The sequence below is a fragment of the Trametes versicolor genome (assembly GCF_000271585.1).
Source record: "Trametes versicolor FP-101664 SS1 unplaced genomic scaffold TRAVEscaffold_9, whole genome shotgun sequence".
NCBI classification, from domain to species: Eukaryota; Fungi; Basidiomycota; class Agaricomycetes; order Polyporales; family Polyporaceae; genus Trametes; species Trametes versicolor.
This window is the reverse complement of record NW_007360329.1, coordinates 2,088,144-2,101,113: the sequence shown is the minus strand read 5'-3', so window position 1 is coordinate 2,101,113 and position 12,970 is coordinate 2,088,144. Positions and strand designations below refer to the sequence as shown.

General features: G+C 57.6%; 5 protein-coding genes across 5 annotated transcripts; 1 reads left to right on the top strand and 4 right to left on the bottom strand.

Moving 5' to 3' along the window:
- Window positions 1-30: 30 nt before the first annotated feature.
- Window positions 31-2,336, bottom strand: TRAVEDRAFT_50548 (serine carboxypeptidase; the record flags this gene model as incomplete). The annotated part of the gene is made up of 13 exons (XM_008042988.1): window positions 31-99; window positions 160-318; window positions 393-615; window positions 676-717; window positions 772-808; window positions 875-986; window positions 1,053-1,077; window positions 1,138-1,231; window positions 1,298-1,397; window positions 1,460-1,570; window positions 1,634-1,764; window positions 1,839-1,987; window positions 2,074-2,336. 13 exons carry the CDS (start codon window positions 2,334-2,336, stop codon window positions 31-33), a joined length of 1,515 nt encoding a protein of 504 aa, XP_008041179.1.
- A 1,008-nt stretch (window positions 2,337-3,344) lies between these two features.
- TRAVEDRAFT_80681 (uncharacterized protein) lies at window positions 3,345-3,705 on the bottom strand (the record flags this gene model as incomplete). The annotated part of the gene is made up of 2 exons (XM_008043384.1): window positions 3,345-3,457; window positions 3,531-3,705. Coding segments are annotated over 2 exons (288 nt in total), but the record flags the coding sequence as incomplete, so codon positions are not given.
- A 1,435-nt stretch (window positions 3,706-5,140) lies between these two features.
- Window positions 5,141-6,040, bottom strand: TRAVEDRAFT_60089 (uncharacterized protein). The gene is made up of 3 exons (XM_008043383.1): window positions 5,703-6,040; window positions 5,280-5,608; window positions 5,141-5,206 (listed from the first exon to the last, which is right to left on the bottom strand). Exons 1-2 carry the CDS (start codon window positions 5,881-5,883, stop codon window positions 5,421-5,423), a joined length of 369 nt encoding a protein of 122 aa, XP_008041574.1. The 5' UTR covers window positions 5,884-6,040; the 3' UTR covers window positions 5,141-5,206; window positions 5,280-5,420.
- A 1,337-nt stretch (window positions 6,041-7,377) lies between these two features.
- Window positions 7,378-9,902, top strand: TRAVEDRAFT_152610 (family S53 protease-like protein). The gene is made up of 8 exons (XM_008043382.1): window positions 7,378-7,678; window positions 7,729-7,994; window positions 8,085-8,304; window positions 8,360-8,467; window positions 8,521-8,720; window positions 8,777-8,908; window positions 8,967-9,423; window positions 9,483-9,902. Exons 1-8 carry the CDS (start codon window positions 7,400-7,402, stop codon window positions 9,537-9,539), a joined length of 1,719 nt encoding a protein of 572 aa, XP_008041573.1. The 5' UTR covers window positions 7,378-7,399; the 3' UTR covers window positions 9,540-9,902.
- A 2,225-nt stretch (window positions 9,903-12,127) lies between these two features.
- Window positions 12,128-12,859, bottom strand: TRAVEDRAFT_76086 (kinase-like protein; the record flags this gene model as incomplete). The annotated part of the gene is made up of 3 exons (XM_008043381.1): window positions 12,128-12,424; window positions 12,480-12,575; window positions 12,629-12,859. Coding segments are annotated over 3 exons (624 nt in total), but the record flags the coding sequence as incomplete, so codon positions are not given.
- Between the last annotated feature and the right edge of the window lie 111 nt (window positions 12,860-12,970).

Sequence of the window (12,970 nt, the reverse complement as noted above, 5' to 3'; positions counted from 1 at the left end):
TCTTGCCACCCTGCTTTTATCAAAGAGTTATCAGAGAGAAGTTCCCTCAAACCACCTCTTTGCCAGCTCCAACGACTGGACCGGTCGGTCAAGCGGTGCCTGCATAGTATGATAATTCAGCAAATTGAAGGCACAGCGAAATGTCTGGGATACACGCACAAAATGTCCCGCACCGTCGATGGTCGCGAACGTCAGCCCCCCACCACTCCTGGTCACGCCCGCAACCTCCCGATCGACAAGCCACGGAACGAGAGACTGGTTCCGGAACGCCTCCTGCCGCGTCCACTCCAGCCCAAGCGTCATGCGCTCCGTTCCGATCTGGATCACAGGCCGAACGGTTCAGCACAGATCTCACACGCAGAAGGACGCGGAAGGACGAGGCGGGTACACACCCAGTTGCAGATGTAGTCTGCCGCGCCGACGTACACGAGCGCGCGCACGCCGCGCTCGAGCAGTGCGGCCAGGTAGAACGGCGCGGGCCACGCGTACCAGTCGTAAGTCGTCTGGAACGCGTCGAACACCGCGCGCGACTCGTACTGGAACGGCCCGCGCTTCGCGGGGTCGACGCCCAGCAGGTCCTGCGTCGCGTTGCTGCTCAGGAAGTCGACCATGTGTCTGGAGGCGTGTGAGTTGGCAGGCTGCGTACGGGGCGAAGGGGGGGGGGGGAGCACGCACCCGATGATGGGGTAGCAGTCCTTGGTGCTTGCCATGCCCGTGCTGATACCGTTTTCAGTCACTCAATGTCATGTGTGGATAGCAAATCGTACGTACCAAGGCCGTGTCCGATCATAGTAGTTCTTGTTCGGATCTGGTGGGACGGCAGAAGTGAGTACGGAGATATCCGCTAGCTAGTATATTTAATCCGAGCACTCACTCTTGAAGTGGGCATCGGTTGCGGCTACACACACATTGAACGCGGCCCTGCAATCGATAGCGTCAAACCTGTCAAGACAGGAATCCTTGAAGCGTTGTTCGCATCGTGTCATCTGTCATGCGTGCGTCGTTATACTTCGAACAGTCCTCAGACTTGGGTGGCTCGGGCTCGAGTTTACCTGCTGTTTCAAGTGCACGCAAGAGCTACGAATCAAGGTATGGTCAACGCATCGCATTATCGGCAAATGATTGTAAGCTACGCACGAGATGTCGCTGATGGGAAGCCCCAGCGTGGAGTCGGCACACTGCGCGTCGTAGTAGGACAGAAGCATGGTCGAGAAGTCGGTGCATCCATTACCTATATCCAGCTTGTGAGCGATACAGCTCTATCCCCCATAACGATGCCTCCGAGTCAAACACAGACCTATCATGACGGATGTGAGGTTGATCGGTGCTACACCCGCAGCCGCGAGCTCCGCATTCTTGTCGTATATCGCGGATGCGAAGACGGGAATGTATCTGCCCTGGCGCCCATAGTTAATCACATATATGCCCTTTATCCCCAGGATGTCGAGGACGGACTCACCCCATACGACTCGCCAGCGAGGTGAAGCGGTCGCCTCTTGAACTTCGTGAAGTGCTCGAAGAAGATCACCATGAACGCGGCAATGTCATTTGCCGCCTCCTGCGTTGTCGTCTGGTTGCTCACGGAGATCGTGAACATCAGGCACCAAGTCTACGCCGCGGACAGCGGACGTACCACCGCCTCCCCGTACTCCGCGTACGAGTATCCGACGTCCACGGGCTGGTCGACGAAGAAGATGTTCGCGTACTCATTCCACGACCACGGGTTGCGCTCGGTGCTGTTCGTGCTCGTCACACGGCACGGACCTGATAACGGGACGAACACGCTCTCCTGGTCAACATGCTGCTCCCATAGCGCAAGCCAAAGATACTGTGCGCACCGAGTTCCGCGAACAGCCCAATAGCAGATGATCCCCCGGGACCGCCGTTCGTCCAAAACATGACATCGTCATTGTCGGGGTCACGCCTGCTCTCGAAGAAGTAGAAGAACAGGTGGCGCGCCTCGATGTCGATGTACCCGGTGTAAGCCCTGCACAGACATTGAAATATGCTCATGTCAGCGCTCGATTCTCAACATTCTCCGCTTAGGTACTGCGGAAAGTGATCTAGACTGACCTGACCTGCTCGTCGCAGAAATGCGACTGCTTCACGCGCACGCTGTGGCGGGGAAATGCCGGGTGGTCTAGGCGGGTGAAGGTAGTCGACGATAGTGACGAGAGGTTGCCGAGAGGGGTGAACAACCCCTCATCGTACGCACCATACGCTGCAGCACCACCTCCCGGCACTTGTAGAGGGGCCTGGAAGGTGTGTTGGCTGGTAGCGTGCAGCGCAAAAGATGCTCCGGCGAGCACTTGCGCCAAGACGGTGGTCAAGCGCATTACTTTCTGTGCGCAACCCGGCCCGTTTTACTGTGGTTGGTTGCGAAGGGGTCTCCGCGCACGATGGGCGGATAAGAAGGTCTTATTTAAAGGAGCCTTGACATGGGAAGATGTGGGGCCTTCTCCCAAAAAGTCCGCCCTTGCGCCGATGGTCCCGCATGTTCGCGGAGTGCCGATTTGCGTTTTTGTGTACCTGAGCCTAAACGCACTATCGCCTGTGGGTCCGAACCCGATGCAATGTCAATATTCCTGCTTGTCATCCTACTCGTCGAACACAGTTGTCCACGATGAGAACGTTACGCAACATACTACCTTCGAGAGCCTCGCGTTGCAGCGACAAGCTGCACGCGTAGTATGCGATTCCGGTGGCCTTTACCGCGCTAGTTGCTGCTCGCGCCGGATATCAGATCGCAGCTTGGGGGAAAGACGGGCGCATCATCCGCAGGCGATAGACGCGAACGCAAATACCGAGCTTGGAGGCTGCAGATTACACTGCAGTGTTGCTGGCGGCGACGCACCGCCGTCGGCTGCAGCCTACCTGAAGCCATGTTGGGTCCGTATCCATTTGAAGCATGACCGTGCACCAGTGAATAGCCTGGCGAGACAGCGACGAACGGCGCCGGCCTGCGTATACGACACTCGGAGCATAGCAGGGTATACAGTAACATCTAAGAGGTTCAATTAAGACAAGATATCTGCGCACGGAATCAGCACGCCCACATAGGACAGAACATTGAACGTGAATACGCACTATATGTAGCAATAATGGCCGAAGGCCCAGACCCCGATCCCTAAATCCAACATCCAGCTAGCCTCTCGCAGCAGAGACCAACGCACATCCACCCTCAACCCAATCCATATATCATGGACCGCGGCTCACAGCTCAGGCGAGCCCGTGGCACGGCTCAGGACCTTCGACCCAAACGAGCTCACGTTCTCGATCGACGCGTTGAGACCCCAGCTCGCAGCGTCCTTGAGGCGGAGGAGCGAGTCGGCTGCGCCCGCGGCGTCGCTGCCATAGAGGTAGTATTCGGCGCGTGCGTAGAGGAAGGAGAGGTGGTGCGGGAGGTAGAAGAAGCCGGCGAACGCGAGGGCGAGCAGGATTGCATACATCACGTACACTGGGGATGCGGGAAGCGGTGAGCATGCGGACCCTTCAAGGGGGAATCTAGTAGAGTTGAATGTGATACTCACTGACGATGAACCTCTCCCAGGGCTCCATCATGGAGAGTGCGAAAGTGGCCTCAATCCAGATGCGTCGCCGCCAGAAGAAACGGGCAATGGGGGAAGAGGGCTTGCCGTACGGACAGTGGAGACCGAACAGGATTTGTGGAATAGTCGCCTCGCGCCTCCACTCGTGATAAGACATAGCAGCAGTGTAGTATGCGGGGTCGGACACGGTGGAGGGAGGCATGCTGGTGTATGTATGGGATGGATGTGCTGACGGGGTCGTTATGAAGGTCGTTGGGCAGTAAAGTTCACAGAGAGCTGGCAGTCGTAGGGGTGAGTGCTGTCAGGACGAAAGAGAGAGATGGGCAAGAGATGGGGTTGTTGTGGGGGAGGACCTGGAGAAGGCGATGGTTAAATAAAATCGGCCGCGGTGACACCTTCCGGGCTCTGTATACTTACCCAGACTTATCCACGGCCCGTATCGGCGCCGGTTCCTTGTGCCCCATCAACCGCCAATCTTTGGGCTACTACCATGAGCGCCGGCCCCGGTGGCATATTCTAGGCCCCCGGCCGCAAGGCCGGTCTCGGCCTTCTCCTCTTCTCCGGAGCCCTCATCTCGCAAACGACGACGATCCCTTACCATCCCCCTTACACCCTTCGATCCTCCAGCCCACCTACGCATAGCTACGCCAGCGGGGACCCTATGATGTTGGTTATAACGTCGAATTGGTAGTACCTCTATCGCTCATCAAGCTCTCAACTGCGCAACCCTGCGTTCACGAAGATGACCCGTTGCACTCAGTCGACAATGCCACATCACGTCCTAATAGCGCGAGGGGCTTCCCAGCCGCACTGCGCGCACGTCAATACGTGACGCGCCACATCAGCACCAGGCAGGGCTCTAGGAAGAGCTACGCGTTTCGTGTCGTCACGCACAGGTTTCTCGAGCGCGGGCCTGCGCAGGCGCGACGGTTATTGGCAAATCGCTCCGGACCCGACGTGTCAGATAGAACCTGAAGATGCCAATGGTATGTGAGTGCATATCAAGTATGCTGGCCCCGAATGTGTCCTTGTAATGTCGTGCAGTCGTGTGCATGCTACAAGTACTGATAGGTTCGGGCAGGGATTTGGCCCACACACAGACATGAAAGGACGCATTGCTCTTCGAGCCTACGCATCATGGCTCAGCGCTCGGCTTCATCCACCATCCGCCGATTGTACAGGGAAAATCCGCTACCGCCGCGTGATGCTAAACGACAACGTAACACTGCACCGACGGACGCCTTGGTTCGGGGCCTGTCCGCAGCGCCCTCAAAATACAACTCGCAGACGCCATCAGCCACGAGCGCACTCCGATTGTAGGTCACCATAGTTGTCAACGCCGACGGAAGACTGACGCGGCGGCGACTACATAAATGAAGGGAGTGTGCGTACCTCGCGCGAATCTTCCCGTCCCTCGCGCCCACCGCTTGACCTTGTTGTTCTCTCTTGTGCTCTTGCGTTTGCATCCTGGCGCATCATCACCCGCCCTGGTGATATGGTCCAACGAGAAGGCACCTCACGAATCCTTCTACCGCTGTCTGGCTTCGGTCTTGGCTAGCTCTGGTGTTTCTCTTGGCTGCTGCAGACCAATATCAAGATCGACCATAAACCATACCGTACGTCACTGGTTATAACAACTGAATATTAGAGTGGCCTATCTGCCGGCAACACGATGACGGACAGAGTCAGCACCGTTGTACACGCTGCCCTAGCCGCAGACTATACACTCACAATGTACGTTCAATCCCAATCTAGTAATACAACTCGTGACTTTACATATTCCAGCTCCATGCGGCCGCCTGATGTTCGATCCGCCGATCCTGCCCTCTAATACGACGTGAGTTGCGTTGCGGGTAGGATATGGCCGCGCGTTCAAAGGTGCCAAACGGAAATGTTGTGACGCGCCCAGTCGACGAGGTGACGCGCGTGGATGCCCGCGCCGATCGTCTCCTCGCTGCCGAGGTAGTAGAGAAGGCGGCCGTGCAGCAACGGGAGCTCTTGAGGCATAATCTTGTACACCCCGGTGAACACAAATACCAGGAGCAGGTAGAAGAACGCCACTGTTGGACACGAGCTGTGGTCAGCACGGGTCTCCTTATACTTCGCGCAGGATTACACAAAGGCACGAGCCTAAAGAGGGCGAAATAAACTCACATACGAGGATCTTCTCCCAGGGCTCGAGCAGAGATAGCCCCCAGGTCGTCTCAAGCCAGAAGCGCCACCGCCAAAGGAACGCCCCGACTGCGTTCTTCGGCGGGCGATACGGGACGTCGATCGCGAATAGCGTCTCCGCGATCGTTGGTACGTGCTTCCAGTGCTCTAGTGAGTTCCGCATCGCGTCTGTGTTTGTGCCGGGCCTGGTCGTTAGTTGTGGACGTCCTTGTGGGCGTATATGCGTGTGTGCGTGCGTTGATATGCCGAGGCGAGAGCGGGTTGTAGGTGTACCGCAGGGGCGACTTGTCAGAAAGATGGGTGAGTGATGCGGGGATAGGTGTGGGGTAACGGGTTGGCGGGGAAGAGGGTGGGTTTTCGGAGCAAACTGGAGGTGTGAGGGGGCCGAGAGAAGAAAAGGAAGGGGTGAGCAGGGCAAGGCAACGCTTGCCGTCCACGTTCAAATACGACTCACAAGGCCTTCTTCGCTCTCCCTGTTCCGTCCGAGGTCGACTACTCCGAGACCGCATTGCGAGCGTGTCGCCCGAACCTGACCTCCGAATCCCCGATCCCTGCTTCTCGAGCCAACGCGGCCGTGTTTGCCCCCGCTCCGCCCAGGTACGTCTCTGTACACATCGTCCTTGTCGACTGATCTGTGATATGAAATTATTATGTCTAGCACAGTGGATGCTCTGTGCGTGGAGACTTGGCGTTGTGGTGCTATGTCCGGCATAGCCACGGGCATCGGGGTGAAAACCCGCAAGGCGCTTCGGAAGCCTGCCCTACCATGCGTATTCCGAACGTCGCCGTAGGACGATTGGGTAATCTCTTAGTCAGAGGTTCACCAGAAGCTTCGGACGCAACGCCCAATCCTGTTAGACTACATTTGCATATAGCAGTCGGGAGTTGCGAATCTGGTATGCTATCGCAGAAGGGGTGAGTGATCGAGGCGTGTTAGAGCGAGCCCGACCAGTGAACGTACAACGCGAACGGGAGTTTGAGATAATGATTTGCGTTCACTGACAAAAATAGAACACACAGAGTCGCACATCCTCGCATCTTGATGTTATGCCTCCCTTGATGTTTTGCCATTCACCGGGCTACGGGTTGTCCCGGAACGGATGAGTGCGGCGTGCAATGTGAAAACGCCGGGAAGTTCAGGACGAGCTACGATTCCTTCGGCGTTCAATGGCTTATTCTAACCGTATATTACAACCTGTTTGGATCCAGGAGCGAGTCGAAGCGTCGGGGCCCGATGTGTGTCGCGATATTTGCACGGTGAGATGACCAGAGCTCTCCTTCGGTTGCGGGAGCTTGAACCTTTCGCGTTGGGACATGCGAAACTGCATCGTTTCAATACACTTCTCAATACATGTGGGTGTTGAGCTGATGGTAGTTATATGCAGTGTGCACGGCGGGTATCTGAGACTTGGAAGTTCTGCCAACTTGAAAGGACTCGGATCCGGAGGGCGCATGGCATAGGACGAGCGTCCGAATGCGGCAAGGCGGCGCCGACGTTGCGGCAGCGATGATGACATAGATCTCGATGTGTTCGCGAGATATGTTTCGATCACTGAGTGCAACTTTGGGGCACTTCTTGAACATGCGCCGAGGATATATACCCCGTCTTCCCTTCCCCGGGGCTCTCTACGGCGTCTCTCTCTCCCCCATTGCACGACGCTCACAAACGACCATCCCTCATGGTCGTCCACACACGCCTCCTGGCACTCTCGCTCTTTACGACTTTCGCGCTCGCTACCCCGCTCGCTTCTCTTAAGCTCTCTCGGGACCTCCTTGTTCACGACTCACGCGACACTATTCCCTTTGGATTCTCTTTCAAGGCGCTCGCTGCGCCGAAAACTCCCCTCACGCTCCGGATTGCCCTTGCACAGAAAACTTCGGACGCCGTCGTAGATGCACTCTACAGCGTGAGTGATCCATCCAGCGACACGTATGGCCAACATTTGTCAAAGACGGAGGTGCGTTTACTTCTTATCCCAACTTTTGTAGGTTGCTCAAAGCGCCATAGGCTGCTCAACTTGCCGCCCCCGATGCAGCCAGCGTGACGGCTGTCAATGCCTGGCTCGCAGAGCACGGCCTGAACGCGACCGCACTCACGCCTGCAGGTGATTGGATGGAGGTTCAGGTGGACGTCAGCACAGCCAACACCCTCCTCGCTGCAAACTACTCTCTCTTCGCCCAAGGAGACTCTGGTCTCCAGGCCGTCCGCACCCTGGCGTATTCCATCCCGGCGGCGTTGAAGGGCCATGTGGATCTGATCCACCCTACTACCGCGTAAGTCCCGTCGGTTCGAAAGTTCATGCCTTTCGTGCACGCGTAGCAAACCTCATGATAATCTGTTGCTAACTATCATGTTGTGTTTAGCTTCCCTGCGCCTGTCCAATCCAATCTTATTGTGGGCAAACGCGCCTTTCATGAGCCTCTTTTGCCGCGCCGGGACCAGACGTCGAAGTGCTCGAACGGCACGACTCCTGCTTGCCTTCAAGAGTTGTACAACATTCCTACGACTCCGGCCACTGTTGCCTCCAACACACTGGGTGTGACGGGTCGCTTCGGGAACAACGTGCACTACACCTTCCTTGAGGTACCCTCGCCTGTTGAAAAGAACGCGAGGCCCAAGTTTATTTTGCCTTTTGCAGGAATTCTTGAAGCAATATCGCCCAGACATGGATCCGGCGACCAACTTCACTGTTACGCTGCTCGATGGCGGAAACAATGACCAGGACGTGCCTTCCGTATCCGAAGGAGTAAGTTCGTTCATGGCGTACCGGAGAAACGTGCGCTGACATTGCCTTCACAGGAGCTTGATATCCAATACACCGTAGGTCTTGCCACGGGCGTACCCGTAAACTACATCATGGTTGGAATCAAGCATCAAGATGGCGACCTCGAGGGCTACCTCGACGAGGTTAACCACTTGCTCTCGCTCGACACTCCCCCGCAGGTCCTCACTACGAGCTACGGCTTCGCGGAGAGCAGCCTCTCCTTCGAACTCACCGAGTAGGTGTCATACTGTTGGGATGTGAAGCTGTGACTCAGCTGTTACCATTCTCTAGCAAACTTTGTAAGGCTTATGCACAGCTCGGGGCCCGCGGCGTATCCATCCTCTACGCTGCCGGCGACAGCGGTGTAGGCTGCAAGCAGAACAGCACATCCTTCGTCCCGACGTTCCCATCCAACTGCCCATAGTATGTCACCACCCGTTTTCTGCTGCCTGCCTCAAGGTCTGACCCTCTTCGCTCGTAGTGTCACCTCCGTCGGCGGCACGCAAGGCTCCGCCCCCGAAGAAGTCTGGGGCGGCTCCTCCGGCGGCTTCTCCAACTACTACCCCACCCCCGCCTACCAATCCACCGCCGTCACCACCTACCTCGCCACCCTCTCCAACGCCACCGCCAGCGCGGGGCGCTTCAACGCGAGCGGGCGCGCGTTTCCGGACGTCTCCGCGAAGGCGGACGACTTCCGCGTGTGGGAGAACGCGACCGCGAGCCTGTTCGGGACGAGCGCCGCGAGCCCCGTGTTCGCGGGCGTCGTCGCGCTGCTGAACGACCGCCTCGCGGCGCGCGGGAAGGCGCCGCTCGGGTTCTTGAACCCGTGGCTGTATGCGACGGGCGTGCGGGGGCTCAATGATGTCACGGCCGGGAATAATACGCTCGAGTGTAATGGGGAGGACGTCGGGTTCGAGGCGGCGCCGGGGTGGGATCCGGTGAGTCGCTTGGTGTCTTTCTGGAGGCACTTTACTGATGCTTTCGGAATGTGCGACAGGTCACTGGGCTCGGGACGCCTGATTTCGACAAGCTTTTGAAGCTTGTCGGACTCTGAGCGTGCTCTCCTTTCGAGGTGTCTCTTGTCGATGTCGATCGCGGACGTTCCTTCGCGAGCATCGTCCCGCTGCCAGACTACTTGAACTGCTGTTCGCACCGCTCTATCCGGACTCTGTAATGTTATGTATCGGACTTATAGCATGATCGTGATATGTGTTTACTGTCTTGCAACTCACTCATTGCCTGCGCGTCTGTGCTGTTATGGCGGCTGTGACCTGGGTAGATCTTGATGCGTTTCGAGTGCGGTATACGTACATGGTCCCTTATGCAAGGTTACAGTACGGAAGCGTCATGTTCACGCATTTTAGAGAGAGGCGAGCATCTATCGCGAACGGGAAGTCACGGTATGAAAGCAGAAAGCAAAGTGTATTCCGGGTATATATGTTGGTTGGAAGCCAGACATGGGAATATCGGAGTATAGCGAAAAGTACTGTAAAATAGCGTGCAAAGATGGGACAAAACGCGGTTCGCTTTGTGTGGTTTACAGTTTCGGAGGTTCGCTTTGTGGGGTATAGACGTTTCTGAGAACGAGAGCAAGACCAGAGCAAGACAGAGAGCAGAAACAAAACAAAACAAAAGCAGACAGAAAACAAACAGAAAACAAGACAGAGCAAGGAGAAAACAGGGAGAATCGGCGAGAACCCAAAGAGCAGTTAAGCACTCAGGCCCAAGCCGAGAACGAGACCGAGAGCGGGGTGGAGGCTCAGGGCCCGGCGGAGTATCGAGACCACGTTAAGGGCAACTTTAAGGGCGATATAGACCTCACTCATATGAATAGGTCTCTTCGCCCACCCATTCACGCGGCCTTTTTCCCGAGGTGGGAGAGCCATCGCCAGATTCGTGCGAGCCAGTTCGGCGCCGCCTTGGGGTCTAGCAATGGTAATTGGGTCCTTGGTGGAGCAGTGTCGTTTGTCGAGGTGGCATCGCCGTCACATGAACAGACGGAGGAGCCGACACTGCAGTCCGAGAGGGCGGATGAGAGGGAACTCGAGGAAGTAGAGCACGAAAGGCTTGCATCCGGGTTCTTGACTTCCAGTGGGCGCGAGCATATCCCCGACGACAAGAACGCGTCAGGGATGGCGAGCGCAGCCGACAGCGCGAGCACCTCGAGGTCAGAGGTACTCGCGTCCGGCGAGGCGTCGGCGGCAGAACCATCGCCCAGCGCAAGAGCGGCGCTGGGGGCGACGGTCGTGGCCACCGCAACCGAATCGTAACAATTGAAGGACACCGGCGACTTGCCAGAAGCGCCCGGAGAAGTGCAGACATTCCCCCACAGATCTCCCCCGTGTCCCGGCACAGGCGTGCTGGGGAACTCGGGGGAGAACGCGGAGAGGGGGGCGTCCACGGGGGCAGCGTGTGCATCGTCGCACAACGCGCTCGCGACCAGATCCTGCGTCCAGGATCTGACAGCATCCACATCGTACCGGTCCCCGGCCAGGGTCGTCGCAGCGAACACGACGCCCAAGCCGAGGCCCCTTCCCAGCCCGACCATCCCTGCTTGAGAGGGACCGGTCGGCGTGAGGCCATATCCCGAGTCGTCGTCCTGCGCCCGTGCCACGGACGCGCTGACGTCGTCAACGTCTGCGTCCGCGGCGGCGTGCTTGTCGTCAGGAGCTGGGGCCACCTCTTCTACGTGTGCACTCCACTCGGAAGTGGGTGCAGCGCGCATAGGGGGGTGGGGGCTCGTACTGACGAGTCGCGTGCTTGGCGGGGCGCGAGGGGACTCGGGGATGGAGTTGGGGCGGGGGCGTTGGCTTGGTCTGAAAGACCGAGGAGGGGTACAGATGGGGATGCGTGGGGGGTGGAGCGTGCTGCAGATGCGGATGGGGCGTCGGCTGCCTCGTGACTGGTGGGGAACGTAGTGCACTTCTGGGGAGGGGGCGCTTCTTGGGGCGGTGTGGCGACTTCGGGGTTGTTACGTGACGGCGGCGGCGGGTTGCTGCCTTTGGGAGAGGCCTCGGGTGCCGTGGCTGGCTGGGGTTGAAGCTCGGGGGAGGTCCATTGGAAGAATGGATGGGGTTCGTCGCCCGATTGGTACGGCATACCGAACGGGGACTCCTCGTTCGAATCATCCTAGCCATGGTGGTGAGTGAAGGGCCTGGGGAGTGAAGGTCTCGTGATACGTACGGGAATAGAGCCCTTCGGAGGGACTACAGCTGGAATTGGCGTGCGGCAGGACAATTGGGTCCAGTTACTGTCATGTAAGAGTGAGCACGCAAGCTGACGAAGAACCCGAGAAGAGGCACTCACACGCCATCGAACCAGGGATGCTCCTTGATCTGCTCCCAGGATGGTCGCCTGTCCGGGTCCTGGTCCAGGATCTGCCAGCCAGCCAGTGTCAGCCACAACTCCACAAGATACGATATATGAAGAACATACCGAGACAAGCAAGTCGAAAGCATCATCGTCGATGTCGTCTTCGACTTCCAACCCAGGCTGGCGCATGCACACGGCATCTCCGATATCCTCCACGGTCAGGTTGTCGTCGTCGCTGATCTCGTCCAGATTGAATGGGAGCTAACGAACGGCGACGAGGTCAGCCCGGTAGATGAGTGGTGAATAAATGCAAAGACGCACCTTGCCGTTGAGCATCTCGTACATCATCACGCCGAACGAGTACACGTCCACCGCGTACGAGTAGGGCTCCTCCTTCCAGATCTCGGGTGCCATGTACTGCGGTGTGCCGCACTTCTCGCTCGTGATGTCGAGCTGGATCCCGAGCCCGTTGCGACTGGCGTCCTCCACGGTGTCTCCGAGTGCGAAGGGGCGGGCGAACCCGAAGTCGGCGATCACGACTTCGTCCTTGTTGTTCAGGAGGATGTTGGCAGGCTTGATGTCGCGGTGGATGATCCTGCGCTTGTGCAGGTCTTCCATTGCGAGGATCTAAGGGACTGTCAGCGCGTGTACGAGGAAACTTAGGCCCTCGAAGGCGACGTACGATCTGCGCACAGTAGCGGCGCGCTGTCCCATCCGCCAACTTCCCGCCATTGCTCCGCTGGATACGACTCTCCAGGCTACCGCCCATACACACGTCCTGTAAAACATGTTAGTGCATATTCGACACATGCAGGCATAGGTGAAACTCACAGTTAGGAGGAAGAAGAATTGGTCATCCTCGAAGCTGGCCTTCAGGGACAAGAACCATGGGCTTCCGGCGATGCTCTCCAGTACGGCTTGCTCCCGGAACATGAGCTCGTTCATCTCCGGGTACTCGCTCTTCTCCGCAGCCTTGAGCGCATAGAGCCGCTCGGTCGCGCGTTCTTGAACAAGATACACAGATGCTTGACCTCCCTCCCCGAGTTCGCCGACCACCTGGAAGTCGTCCGAGGTGACGGTGCGTACCGCGGTAGACGGGCTCTCATCTACATCTTCAATCACGATCTTGATTTCGACCTCGGATGAGCACGAGGCGGCGAGATTCGGGCTGGA